Consider the following 13636-nt stretch of genomic DNA (forward strand, 5'->3'; position numbering starts at 1 on the left):
TTTTCCATGCTTAAAAAAAAATCACCGGGCCCACAGAGTGTATTCAGGAAAGGTGTCATGCATTACCTCTCACACCACCCATCAATGATGTTGATGTATGAAGCCTAGTTTGCAGCTGTGTACCACTCTATGAACAGCACTCTGTGACCAAACAGGAAGAAGACTATGGAATATGGACAACAGCATCCGTATAATGTATGTACGGTATGCCGGTGTTGTGTCTGATTACGCTGCCTGTGGATTTGCGCTGCCCGGCATGCGCAGTAGGAGACTGTGCGGCCACAGTTCCTATAGAATGATGCTGCTGGAGGTAAAATACTAAATATCTCCGCTTCCACACATCATACACTCCTCAAATTTTCAAGGTAGGGAGGGGACCCCCAGAACGACCTCTATGCCAAATTGCAGCCCCCGAGGCCCGCTGGTTCCCGAGATAGGTTTCTGTAATCTATCTCCTGAACCAGCGGGGCTCGGGGGCTGCAATTTGGCATATAGGTCGTTCTGTGGGTCCCCTCCCTATCCTGAAAATTTGAGGAGTGTATGATGTGTGGAAGCGGAGATATTTAGTATTTTACTTCCAGCAGCATCATTAACGTCACACTGAGCATGCGCGCTACTCAGTGTGGAAGGGAGCTTCCGGGCAGCGCAATCAGACATTACAGGGGTAAGCTGGGCACAGGGTCTGTGAACGGACGCCTTGCGCCTGCACAGTAGCATGGAGCCGATCATCCTTGGCTTTTTCTGCTAGGCGGAGTGAGTTCAATGCTACTGCACAGGCGCAAGGCATCCTGCGCAGTGCAGCTACACTTCACGGACGGGAGTGCAACCATGAAATGCCAGGGGGTTCCAGTGCCCAACGTGGTCTGAAGGAGGATATGGGAAGCCTCTAGCTGGGTAAGTATCTGATACCAAATAAATTGTATTTTTAGAGGGTAAGCCAAACTGTAGAAGAGGGGGATGGTGCACAGGGCCAGCTAATCCAGCATCACCGGAGTGCTCAAAGCCCAAGGAAAGTACATCAAGGCAAAGCAAGTAGAAAAAAGCGGCTGGGCACCTCCAGTTAAAAAAATCCATACAGCAAAACCAGGCACAGCAGCATGGAGAGAGAGCAAGCATGTATAGAGGTTGACAGCTGTTTCACACTCTCTCAATGGAGTGCTTCATCAGGACACCGAGCCCCCAAATAGTATCCCCTTAAATAGTATACTCACTAGTAGAACTGTAAAATGTTCGCTATAATGAATGGGATCAGCAGCACAGCGCACGGCAACGCGGATGGCTTGCGCTCGTGTGCACTTGCGTACCAAGCACACGGCCATACATGTTGCCTAATGTGAACAAGACCTTAAAGAGACTCCGTAACAAAAATTGCATCCTGTTTTTTATCATCCTACAAGTTCAAAAAGCTATTCTAATGTGTTCTGGCTTACTGCGGCACTTTATACTATCACTGTCTCTGTAATAAATCAATGTATCTTTCCCCTGTCAGACTTGTCGGCCTGTGTCTGGAAGGCTGCCAAGTTCTTCAGTGTTGTGGTTCTGCTATGAACTCCCCCTTCCAGGCCCCTCTATGCACACTGCCTGTGTGTTATTTAGGATTAGAGCAGCTTCTCTCTTCTCTCTTATCTTTTACAAGCTGGATAAAACGTCCTCTGAGCTGGCTGGGCTTTCACATACTTAAGAATTACAGAAAAGGGCAAAGCTGTTTGCAGGAAGAAACAAGCAGCCTGAAACTTCAGTGCATGAGAACAGGGGGAAAGAAACACACAAATGATCTCTTGAGATTCAAAAGGAAGGCTGTATACAGCCTGCTTGTGTATGGATGTATTTTCTATGTGTGGACATACTGTACATCAACCTACTTCCTGTTTTGGTGGCCATTTTGTTTGTTTATAAACAAACTTTTTAAAACTGTTTTTAACCACTTTTAATGCGGCGAGGAGCGGCGAAATTGTGACAGAGGGTAATAGGAGATGTCCCCTAACGCACTGGTATGTTTACTTTTGTGTGATTTTAACAATACAGATTCTCTTTAATGTACCATTATCGTGAAAATTGGTAAAATGTAAAATACATGTAAACACATACAAATAAAAAGTATGTTTCTTTCAAATGAAAATGAGCCATAAATTACTTTTCTCCTGTGTTGCTGTCATTTACAGTAGGTAGTAGAAATCTGACAGAAGTGACAGGTTTGGGGTTAGTCCATCTCCTCATAGGGAATTCTCAGCATGGCATTTATTCTTTATAAAGACACTCCTTGAAAAGGTTTTATATAAAGATGCTGGCCATCCTCCCTGCTCTTTACACATTTTCTTAGCAGTTGTAGCAGTTGTCCGCAGCAACTGCCATTTACTAAGTGCATTCGAAAATAAAGAAAACCCCCATGAAGAGATGGCCTAGTCCAAAACCTGTCTATTTCTATTACCTATTGAAAGTGACAGCAAGATAGGAGAAACGTAATTAATAGCTCATTTTACTATGGAAAAAAATGAACTTCTTATTTGTATGTTTTTACATCTATTTTAAAGAGAGTCTGAAGCCATAATTAAAATGGCTTTTCTCCTTATTTATAGCAGGGGCATGTGTGCCCCTGCTAAAACGCCGCTATCCCGCGGCTGAACGAGGATACTTTCCCCTCCAAATCCCCCCTGTGCGGCCTAGGGAGCGCTTCCGTGTGAGGCGGGGCTATGAGCTGCAGCCCTGCCCCACACGCGTCTATCAGCGGCGGATCTCCGCCTCTCCCCCGCCCCTCTCAGTCTGCCTTCGCTGAGAGGGGCGGGGGAGAGGCAGAGATCAGCCGCTGATAGACGCGTGTGAGGCGGGGCTGCAGCTCATAGCCTTGCCTCACACGGAAGCGCACAGGGATAGCAAAATCTACGACCAAGTTGGTCGTAATTTTTGCAGGGGGGATTTGGAGGGGAAAGGACCATTCAGCCGCGGGATAGCGGCGTTTTAGCAGGGGCACACATGCCCCTGCTATATATAAGGAAAAAAGCCATTTTTATTAAGGCTTCAGAGTCTCTTTAAATTTTACCATTTTCGAGATAGTGGTCCTTTTCAGACGGGACAGCTCCTCCTTGGCATTTCAAAAGGGCAATCTGCATTTTCCTCTCAGTCAAAATAAGTCAAGCAGAGCAATGACATTTAAAACACCAGGGACCATCGTTTTCTCCTATCAGATATTTTTCATCTTCGATTTATATTAACTTTTTAGCACCGTGCAATGGAAAAAGGCCCGAAAAGTATTATCAAAATTATTTTGAGTACCGTATTTTTCGGACTATAAGACGCACTTTTTCTCCCCCAAAAGTGGGGGGAAAAAGTTGGTGCGTCTTATAATCCGAATACTACATTTTTTGACTGGCGCTGTCCTTCCCTCTGTCCCCACTGTTGTCTGCTGTCCCCCTCTGTCCATCATCCCCTCGGGTGTACAGTGTCCCCTGTCCTTGGCCCCCTCTGGTGTCACTGTCCATCATCCCCCGTGATGCCTCTGCCCCTTTAAAATAGATCTTGAGACCGCTGCAGATTAACAGCAAGTTTCGGTACACAAACCTAGGAAAGTGGCCACACAGCTTCACATATCCCTCCTGCACTTCGGTATCAATTGCCTCCCCGACCGAGAGCGCTGCAGATGACCGGCAAGTTTTTTCACGGCACGGGAAGGCGACACACAGCTTCAGAACGCAATGTCCAATCAGGCGAGGGGCGCTGCGCGAGACAGCCAATCACAGCCCTCTCTGCTCCCTGCTTCCTCCCAATCACCAGCCCCGCTGAGAGAGCCCTTGTCCCGCCTTCAGGACTATCGGGAAGGCTGTGATTGGCTGCCTCGCGCAGCGTCCCTCGCCTGATTGGACATTGCGTTCTGAAGCTGTGTGTCGTTCTCTCATGCAGTGAAAAAACTTGCCGGTCATCTGCAGCGATCTCCGTCGGGGAGGCAAATGATACCAAAGTGCAGGAGGGATATGTGAAGCTGTGTGGCCACTTTCCTAGGTTTGTGTACCGAAACTTGTTGTTAATCTGCAGCGGTCTCAAGATCTATTTTAAAGGGGCAGAGGCATCGCGGGGGATGATGGACAGTGACACCAGAGGAGGTGGACAAAGGGGACAGTGTACACCCGAGGGGATGATAGACAGAGGGGGACAGCAGACAACAGCGGTCTCAAGATCTATTTTAAAGGGGCAGAGGCATCACGGGGGATGATGGACAGTGACACCAGAGGGGGCCAAGGACAGGGGGACACTGTACACCAGTGCGGCCACTTTCTTAGGTTTGTGTATAACCTGCGGTTACCGTAATCTGCAGTAGTGTCAGGATCTATGTTAAAGGGGCAGAGGCGTCAGGGGGGATGATGGACAGCAACACCAGAGGGGGCCAAGGACAGGGGGACAGGACACCAGAGGACATCGGATCCCTGTGAAGAGTCTAATCCTCTGCAGTTTTAATGCTGCTGCTCAAGTTTTGCCCAGAATGCTCCAAGCAATCTGCTGGCGTTTGTGATGAAAATCAGCATCTTTTCAGCGAGGCACCCTCCTGCTAGCACTGTCTTCCCTCTCCAGAGGTACAAGGAAGGCACAAGGGGTACAATAATTGGGGCAGAACACATAGAAGTTGCTCCTGGACCATGGACGCACCAGGTTTACTAAAAGTTTTATTTTCCGTGATTTTTATGCTCTAAACCTGGGTGCGTCTTATAGTCCGGAGCGTCTTATAGTCCGAAAAATACGGTATTTGTTTGCTACCCCGGGGGTTTAATAGACATTTTATTGACAAGTTTTAAAATTTCACCTAGGAGAAAACTTGGGTGATATAAATTGTCATGTTGCACAAAGTGGGGTCTCTAGCAGCCAGCAGCCTTGATGATAAAGTTAGTCCTGTTATTTCCAGCCAATATATGTTAGGATCTCTGAGGAGGGATTCTGCTTCCCTTTTCCCAGCAGTGCCCTGTAATTGGCTGGTAGGAACAGGAAACAACTTTAGTGTGTTACTAAAAGGTGCAAAATGTTTTAGCTGTAAAATGTTTTCTTTTCACAATTTTATGCATGTGCAAGCCTGGTTGTGGAGAGTGTCAAAATGTGCACAAGAGGAACGGATGACCAATACTCGAGTGCTCCCACTGTTTCAACCAGCACTGGAGTATACTGTCAGGGCAGGGCTCTCTTACCCTTCTGTGTCTTGGAATTTGTTATTCATTTTGTGTTTTGTAATTTGTTACACATTGTATTTATTCTGTTACATTTGTCACTGTAATTACCATGTCTAGCAATTCTGTATTTTGTACCAGTGTCTATATTTGGTTCATACCATTGTCTGTATTATTACCGTATGTACCACATGTTTGTTTCTTACTTTGTACAGTGCCACAGAATATGTTGACGCTTCATAAACCAATAATAATAACAACCACTGTAAGGCCTGGTTCACATTAGCGTTCCCTGTCCGGATCCGCCTGATCGGATCCGGACCGTATACTGTACAAACGGAACGTACGTTCCGCATAGCAATGCAAAGTCTATGCGGATGTTCACATGCCTCCGTTCCGTACAGAACGGAGCCGGATCGGATCCGGACACTTTTCCAACATGCTCTATTTTTCGGGTCCGGATCATCCGGCCCACGCACCCGGACCGGAGCCTGACTGCACCATCTGGAAATAGAAACCAATGGGGAACGGAAAGCACAGAACACACTGGCTACAAACACCAGACTTTCTATGCGTATTCTAGCGGCCATTTCGGATGGGGACACATGGGCACAGCGTTCCTGGAGTGGAGCAGCAGTGACTTTGTGCTGGTGCTGTTTGGCAGTATGTCTGACGTGGAGGTGAGGCCCTAAACAGCGGAGGACCTGATTGTACAGGTGCACCTTCTGCTGACCTCCCACACCCCAACAATTTTAATATTTTTTTTCCGCTATTTTTACCACACGGATCCGGATGGCAGCCTGATTCATGCCTGATGCAAACAGACCGGATCCGGTCCAGATCCGATCCGGATCCGGTCCGTTTGCATCCCAGAACGCAAGTGTGAACGGGGCCTAACACATTAAAGCAAGGTTATAAGCTAAAGTTAAGAGAATGTGAAGTGAGTAATCGTATCAGCCACCTCAAACCAGTTTAGTGTCAGCCTCTTCCTGTTTCACTGGCAATGGCAAGACAAAGAGCCGGGGGAAGAAGGTACAGAATATATAACTTACACTACTCGTATCATTATAAATAAGGCAGGAACATATACTGTAGATGTGTTTAATAAACACATTACTATGGTTTTCAAAATTTAGATTTTTGCAATGTAATACCAATGTAAAGGAAAACACCAAGATGTGCTAAATACAAATAACCATCTAGTTAAATTTGTTATTGTAATTTATAGGGTTAAAAGGGAAAAAATATAAAATTAAAAGGGTATACAAATCAAATCTTATTCACCAATCTATTTACAATTTATGTTATGGAGTTCTTCATTAAAGGAATCATCAGGCAAATTGGACAAAATCTGCTTTACTCACCTTGGGCTTTCTCCAGCCCCTTGCAGTCGACTGTCCCACGCTGTCACCTCCGCTCTCCACCGCTGTCACCGCACGGTGCAGAGGACGACCTCGAGGTCGCCCTTACTGCGCCTGCATCAATCGCTGCTGTCAATCACGGCCATGTTGTCTGCAGGCGCAGTAAGCCACGGACAACGTGTCAGTGATTGACAGCGGCGCTTGATGCAGGCGCAGTAAGGCCAACCTCGAGGTCCTCCTCTGCACCATGCGGTGACAGCGGTGGAGAGCGGAGGTGACAGCGTGGGACAGTCGGCTCCATCATCATCATCATCAACTCATATTTCTAAATACAGAATCAGTCATAATTTGTATCCCTCCATATTTCTGTCCATACGATTCTGCCGAACATCACAACCTCTGTAATAATCTTTCTAATAGACAAATATATGCAAGCTCTGTGTTACAACCAGGACTAAAGGATATAATCTCCAAAATGAATCAGTTCTCCAATGCCAGTGTCAGACAATAAAAAGAGGAAAGGCAACGTCCAGAGCAGCTCTCAGTGGTGGGATGTGACAGGTGTCTGTATCAAAAAAAAAGGAGAGAGAAGAGCACTTCTATGGTGCAATACCTTTAATTCAGTTTGCAAGTTTCAAAAAAATGCACATACAAGATAGCAATAGTGTGCAAGCATATATCACATGCATAATGTTCCACTCCTCGGACGTCAAGCATGGCAAGCGGGAGACATCAACAAGGGTATGTGGGAGGTCCAAAGTGCAGGAAAGTTCTGTGTGCTGGGTGATAATGCCGACGTGTTTCAACACACCAGTGTCTCTTTGTCAAGTGTGGATCTTGACAAAGACACACTGGTATGTCGAAACACATTGTCATTATCACCCGGCACACAGAGCTTTTCTGTAATCCAGATATCCCACGTACCCTTGTTGATGTCTTCCGCTGGCCACAGTTGACATCTGAGGAGTGGAACATTGAGCATGTGAGATATGCTTGTACACTTTTGCTATCTTCGAGCATTTATTTTGCAATTCTCTCTCCTTTTTCTAATAATCTTACTAATGCAGGTGCTATAACCTCAAAATATGAAAAAACAGCAAAGATCCAACCACCTTTACATCTCGTAAGTTTATGGTGGTTGAATAGGAGGTTCAAAGCTCAGAGATCCTCAGTTTTGGCCACTAGCTACCTTGGAAGTTGAGAATGTCTTTAACATCCTTGGTTTCCTGCATTCCAACTAAAAATTTCTACATTCACCACACAAAAAAGAAATACCACCAACCTTCTTATCTTTGTCTTCATCTACTTTTGACGTACTGTCAGTAAGCCTTTTCATTTCCAGCAAATCCTCCTGTAGTTTTTCAAATTTCATATAAAGTTCATTATTTTCCTGTTCTTTTAGTGTCAGCTGACCCTCAAATACTTCCTTCTCTTCTTTTAATTGTGTGATTTCCCTTTGAGCCTGTCCATTTTCCACAGAAAACTGCTCTTTGTCCTTCAACAAATCAGCTATTTGTGAAGACAACGTGCTGATTTCATCTTCTAGAGACACTTGCCATTCTGCCAATAACCTCTTAGTTACAGATGATTCCTGAACAGTCACTTTTTCTTGCTGTAGTTCATCTTCCAAGCTCTTTATTTTGGTCTCCTGAGAAGCCAGTTGCCCCATCAGTCCATTTTTGTCCACTTTCAGGTTTTCAATCTGTTTTTTCAAACCACTGACAACCTTCTCGAGCTCTGACTCTGGCGTGTCTTCCCTTTTATTGTCCATTTGTTGTTTTAACTCACATAGTTCCTCTAATATTCTGGCATGCTGGGATGCCAGATCTACCAAGTCAGTTTCTACTTTCTCTTTACTTTCCTCAACCTCCTGCAAAAGTTTCATGTGTTCATCTTTATGGATGAAGTCAGAGGAGATGGCGTTTGAAGCTTGCCTTGTCTTCTCAAGTTCAGCTTGGGCTTCACTGTACAACAAAGATAGCTCACTCACTTGTCTGGTCAACTCATCTATCGCAGTAGACCTGTCATCCTCCTCATGTCCATTCTCCAAAGTTAAAGATTCCTTCTGACGCTCTAACTCTTTTCTTAAACTCTTTATTTCTCCTAGTAACTCTTCCTGCTTTTTGTTCAGTTCACCGTTCTCCACGTTCAACTTTTCTATGACGGCACAATACGATTTCTCCATCTCTTCTTGTCTTTCTATGGGCACAAGGTTGACGATGCTTTGTGTTACAGCATCTATTTGGTGCCGTAAGTCATTCATCTCGTTTTCTTTTCTCTCACTTTCAGCTAGGACTTCTTGATACTCTTTCTTAAGTGATTCAAATTCCTCTAGAACCATGGTGTTGTCATCATTAGATCTTACAATACCTTCTTCTTCTAGCTCTGGGTCCACTTTGGACATCCTTTGAAGATTTGGCTTTAGTGTTACTTCATTTTGTTCATCAAGTGATCCCTGAGATTGGACATCTGTTTCAGGAGAAGCTTCTGAGGATTCAGTAGCTGCATGGCCACTTGAAGACACCAACTGGACCTGAGCCTCCAAGTTCTTCCTTATCGTTTCCGACTCCTCTAGTTTCACCTGCATTTCCTCTATCGTTTGTTCAAGCTGCCTTACTTTCCATTCATACTTTGTCACTTCTGGTTGGGACTCAAAAGAAATGTCTGAATTATCAGAAATAACAGCCGAGGACTTTTCTTCTCTATCTTTGGCAAAAGACAAGTCCGCTTGTGTAGAATGATACGAGTCACAACTGATATCAGTTACAGTTTCAGCATTGGCTTTTTCCTATACGGAGAACAAACAGTGTAAAAACTCATGCTAAAAGTTTACAAATTGACACATACAATCAACTGTAAATAAAGTCTAATTTTTTGCAGCATATAAATATATGGGAAAAATAGAAGTAAAAACAATAACAGGTTATTTCAAAAATACATAGACCCTTATTCAATAAATAAGTTATTTAATGTTTTTCCTCCTACTAATTGTATATCCTCTCTTTAAAATACATTTTTAGCGTTTTGCAATTGAACAGGTATTAAAAAGTAGGTGAAAAAGTAAAATCTAAATTATTTTAAGATCCTAAGGCCAGTTTCACATCAGAAACCAGTGTTTTGGTTGCAGTGCGATCACGCGATCACATCTCACCACAATGTTAAAAACAGCCTTTGGAGATGACCATGACAATGCATGGTAATCTCCCTTCGTTCATACTTACATTCAATGACATCTGTGTGTATGTACCCTATGTGGGAGGATAAGTTATACTCCACTGTAATCTACGCTTGTGCTTTCAAATTTTTGTGACTTAATACCTCAATAAAAAAAACTTTTAATACAAAAAAGAATGTTTTGCGTATTTTGGACCAAAAAAGTTGATTTTTACTTATCTGGAGCTTCTACCGGCCCCCTGTAGTTTTTAAGGTCTCTTGGTCTCCTGAAGGTCCCCTCTGTTGTGCTACCTCCCTGTATGAAAGATCTGCAAGTAAAACTCCAGTCGTGGACTACTGTGCCTGACCTATCCTGTCCGCACAATTCCTCAGTTGCACTCCGGTTGCCGGGAGCATTGTACGCATGCAAAGTTCTTTAAAGAATTGTACCGCACATGCACAGGACTCTCCTGACTATGGCAGCATGGTCGAAAAGGGATGTGGACAGGACCCCGCATGTGCAGGACCCTGCATGTGCAGTAGAGGGCAGCAGCAGAACGCAGGTGACCCAGAGGACACCAAAGGACCTGAAGCCATGAGGATGCCAGGGATATGGATGCGGACATATTTATTTCCTTTTAAAGAGAATCTGTATTGTTAAAATCGCACAAAAGTAAACATACCAGTGCGTTAGGGGACATCTCCTATTACCCTCTGTCACAATTTCGCCGCTCCCCGCCGCATTAAAAGTGTTTAAAAACAGTTTTAAAAAGTTTGTTTATAAACAAACAAAATGGCCACCAAAACAGGAAGTAGATTGATGTACAGTATGTCCACACATAGAAAATACATCCATACACAAGCAGGCTGTATACAGCCTTCCTTTTGAATCTCAAGAGATCATTTGTGTGTTTCTTTCCCCCCTGAGGGGGGAGTGCATAGCAGAACCACAACACTGAAGAACTTGGCAGCCTTCCAGACACAGGCTGACAAGTCTGACAAGGGAAAGATACATTGATTTATTACAGAGACTGTGATAGTACAAAGTGCTGCAGTAAGCCAGAACACATTAGAATAGCTTTTGGAACTTGTAGGATGATAAAAAACAGGATGCAATTTTTGTTACGGAGTCTCTTTAAGCAACACCAGTTGCCTGGCAGCCCTGCTGATTCTCTGCTTCTTATGCTGGGCTTACACGACTTGATTTTTCTGTTTGATTCTGCAGGCGATTCTCTTATCTTCCGCTCGTTTTTCTTATCTTTTTCCATTGTCCCCAATGCAGAATCGAGTGGCGAAACAATCGGGCGGGAGATTGGAAGTGTCGGAAATTATCTATCAAGCCATCTAAATGTCTCAGTATCGAGCTGTGTATTCCCAGCATTATGCTGGGAATACACCATACACTTTTCTGCTAAGACCCATCTACACGATACGATTCTTTGTGCGATTCGATTACGATTCTATTTACGATCCGATTAAATCCGACATGTCCAATCGGGATTCGATTCGATTTGCCATTGTTTTGCAATGGCAAATTGAATTGAATCGAATCCCGTTTGGACATGTCGGATTTAATCGAATCGTAATCGAATCGCACAAAGAATCGTATCGTGTAGATGGGTCTTAACAGAAAAGTGTATGGTGTATTCCCAGCATAATCCTTTTAGACACAGACCCTGAACAATCATATGCAAATCAGGTGTTTCTGACATTATTGTCAGATCTGACAAGATTAGCTGCAACTGCATGCTTGTTTCTGGTGTCATTCACACACTACTGCAGCCACATAGATCAGCAGGACTGCTAGGCAACAGGTATTGTTTAAAAGGAAATAAATATGGCTGTCTCCATATCACTTTCATTTCAAGTGTCCCTTAAAGAAGAACTGTAGTGAAAATAACATCATGAATAAAATTACTTATTTTAAATATTCATATATAAATTATTTAGCTGGTGTTTGCCCATTTTAAGATCTTCCCACACCCTGATTTATTCTGAAATTTATCACAGATGGCGGCATCCAAAGTCCTGTCAGGTGATTTCTGCAAACAGTGCCTCTTTAACAAATGCAAGGGGGAAAGAGGCGCCCAAATAATGATACAACTGTGGTAAAAAACAGTTAGAAAAAAGATCACAACAAAGAGTCGGCTGATTTAACCATTTCAGCCCGCGGGGATTTTTCACCTTATGCATCAGAGCAATTTTCACCTCCCATTCATTCGCCAATAACTTTATCACTACTTATCACAATTTATTGATCTAGATCTTGTTTTTTTCCGCCACTAATTAAGCTTTCTTTGGGTGGTACATTTTGCAGAGAATTATTTTTTTATAAATGCATTTTAACAGGATTAATAAAAAGAAAATGGAAAAAAATTCATTACTTCTCAGTTTTCGGCGATTTTAGCTTTAAAATAATCCTCACTACCATAATTAAAACCTATGTATTTTATTTGCCCGTTTATCTCGGTTATGACACCATTTAAATTTTGTCTCTATCACAATGTATGGTGTCAATATTTTATTTGGAAATAAAGGTGCATTTTTTCTGTTTTGCATCCATCACTATTTACAAGCTTATAATTTTAAAAAAATTCGTAGTATACCCCCTTCAAATGCATATTTTAAAAGTTCAGACCCTTAGGTAACTATTTATGTCTTTCTTTTTTTAATTTTGTAATTTTTTTTTTCCATAAAAATTTTTTATTTGGGTAATATTTTGGTGTGGGAAATAAACGAGATGTAGTTTTACTATTTGGCCACAAGATGGCCACCTTGCATTTTTTTTCTCCTTGTGCTTCTCACTAACGGGAAGCACAAGGATGACGCGGAAAATTTTACGTGCATAAAGACTGAAGCCTCTTGTAAGAGCGCTTCGGTGTTTCTGCTGGGGACACGGATCGGTTCACTGATCCCAGGGCTGCCGGGGGACAGCACGGGGGCGCGATCGCGCGCGGGAGGGTGCCGAAGCTCGGCACCGCAGCAGAGCAGCTGCCCGGACGTGAGCTTCACGTCCGGGCGGCAGAAATGGTTAAGTAGAGAGTGGTACTCACAAACGAATGTTGCAGGTGGGCAACCAACCACTGAAGGCAGGTGGAGATCAACAACCTCAACTCCACATGGGTGTCCTGAAGCACTAGATGCAGTCGCACTCTTAAGACCTAACGATTATGGGCAGATTCGACAAAGAGACACATTTATCTCTAATCGAATGTGATTAGAGATAAATTTGTCTTTTTGTTGATTCTGCCCATACACTACAGGCCGATTCCTGTCCAATTTCAGCATGAAATCTTCAGGGAATCGGCACTGCCACTGCCCCCAATGTAAAATGTTTCCCTTGTGTGTGCATTTATACATTACCTGTCCTGTAGTAGCCTCTGCATGGTGTCCGTACCTCCAGGCGGCTCTCCGTACACGCTACTGGAGCCTAGCATCTGACGTCGGTGCATAGCGTCTGACGTCAGACGCTAGGTGCCAGTAGCGTGTATGGATAGCCACCCGGAGGTTACAGGACATCGCCCGGAGGCTGCTACAGGACAGGTAATATATAAATGCACATGGGGGCACATTTATACATTGCGATGGCAGCGGGGGTGGGTTCGTTGTCTTGTCGCTCGATCCGAAATCGGCCGCTATATCGCCACACACCTGACCAATCAACTTCGGCCCAACATCTTGTGGCATGCGCGATTGACCATGCGACCAATTTCCATCCAGAAATTAGTTGCTTTGTCGATCGGGCATGCACTTGGCAGCACCAATTTTCACCCAATACGATTATAATAATCAAATTGGATGGTCGATTGGCTGCCAAGTCGCCTGCTGTATGGCCACCTTGAGCAAAGGATTCCAAGTTGGTAGTAAGGCCCTGTCAAAGGTGTCCTTTACACAGGCTGAGATTTTCTTTGGCGCTGTATTTGGCCTGAGGAAGTGGGCTGGCGCAGCTAGCAAAGTGCAGAGGACCCACGAAACACA

General features: G+C 44.0%; 1 protein-coding gene across 2 annotated transcripts in view; it reads right to left on the bottom strand.

Annotated features, from left to right (window-relative positions):
* The window catches only part of RAI14 (retinoic acid induced 14), a 221298-nt gene that overhangs the window by 12177 nt on the left and 195485 nt on the right, over positions 1–13636 (bottom strand). For both annotated transcript variants that reach the window (XM_068250364.1, XM_068250356.1), the window contains one exon: positions 7788–9293. In XM_068250364.1, the coding sequence (XP_068106465.1) occupies positions 7788–9293 (1506 nt within the window). The remainder of the gene's footprint in view (positions 1–7787; positions 9294–13636) is intronic.

Source organism: Hyperolius riggenbachi, chromosome 1 (genome assembly GCF_040937935.1).
Source record: "Hyperolius riggenbachi isolate aHypRig1 chromosome 1, aHypRig1.pri, whole genome shotgun sequence".
NCBI classification, from domain to species: domain Eukaryota; kingdom Metazoa; phylum Chordata; class Amphibia; order Anura; family Hyperoliidae; genus Hyperolius; species Hyperolius riggenbachi.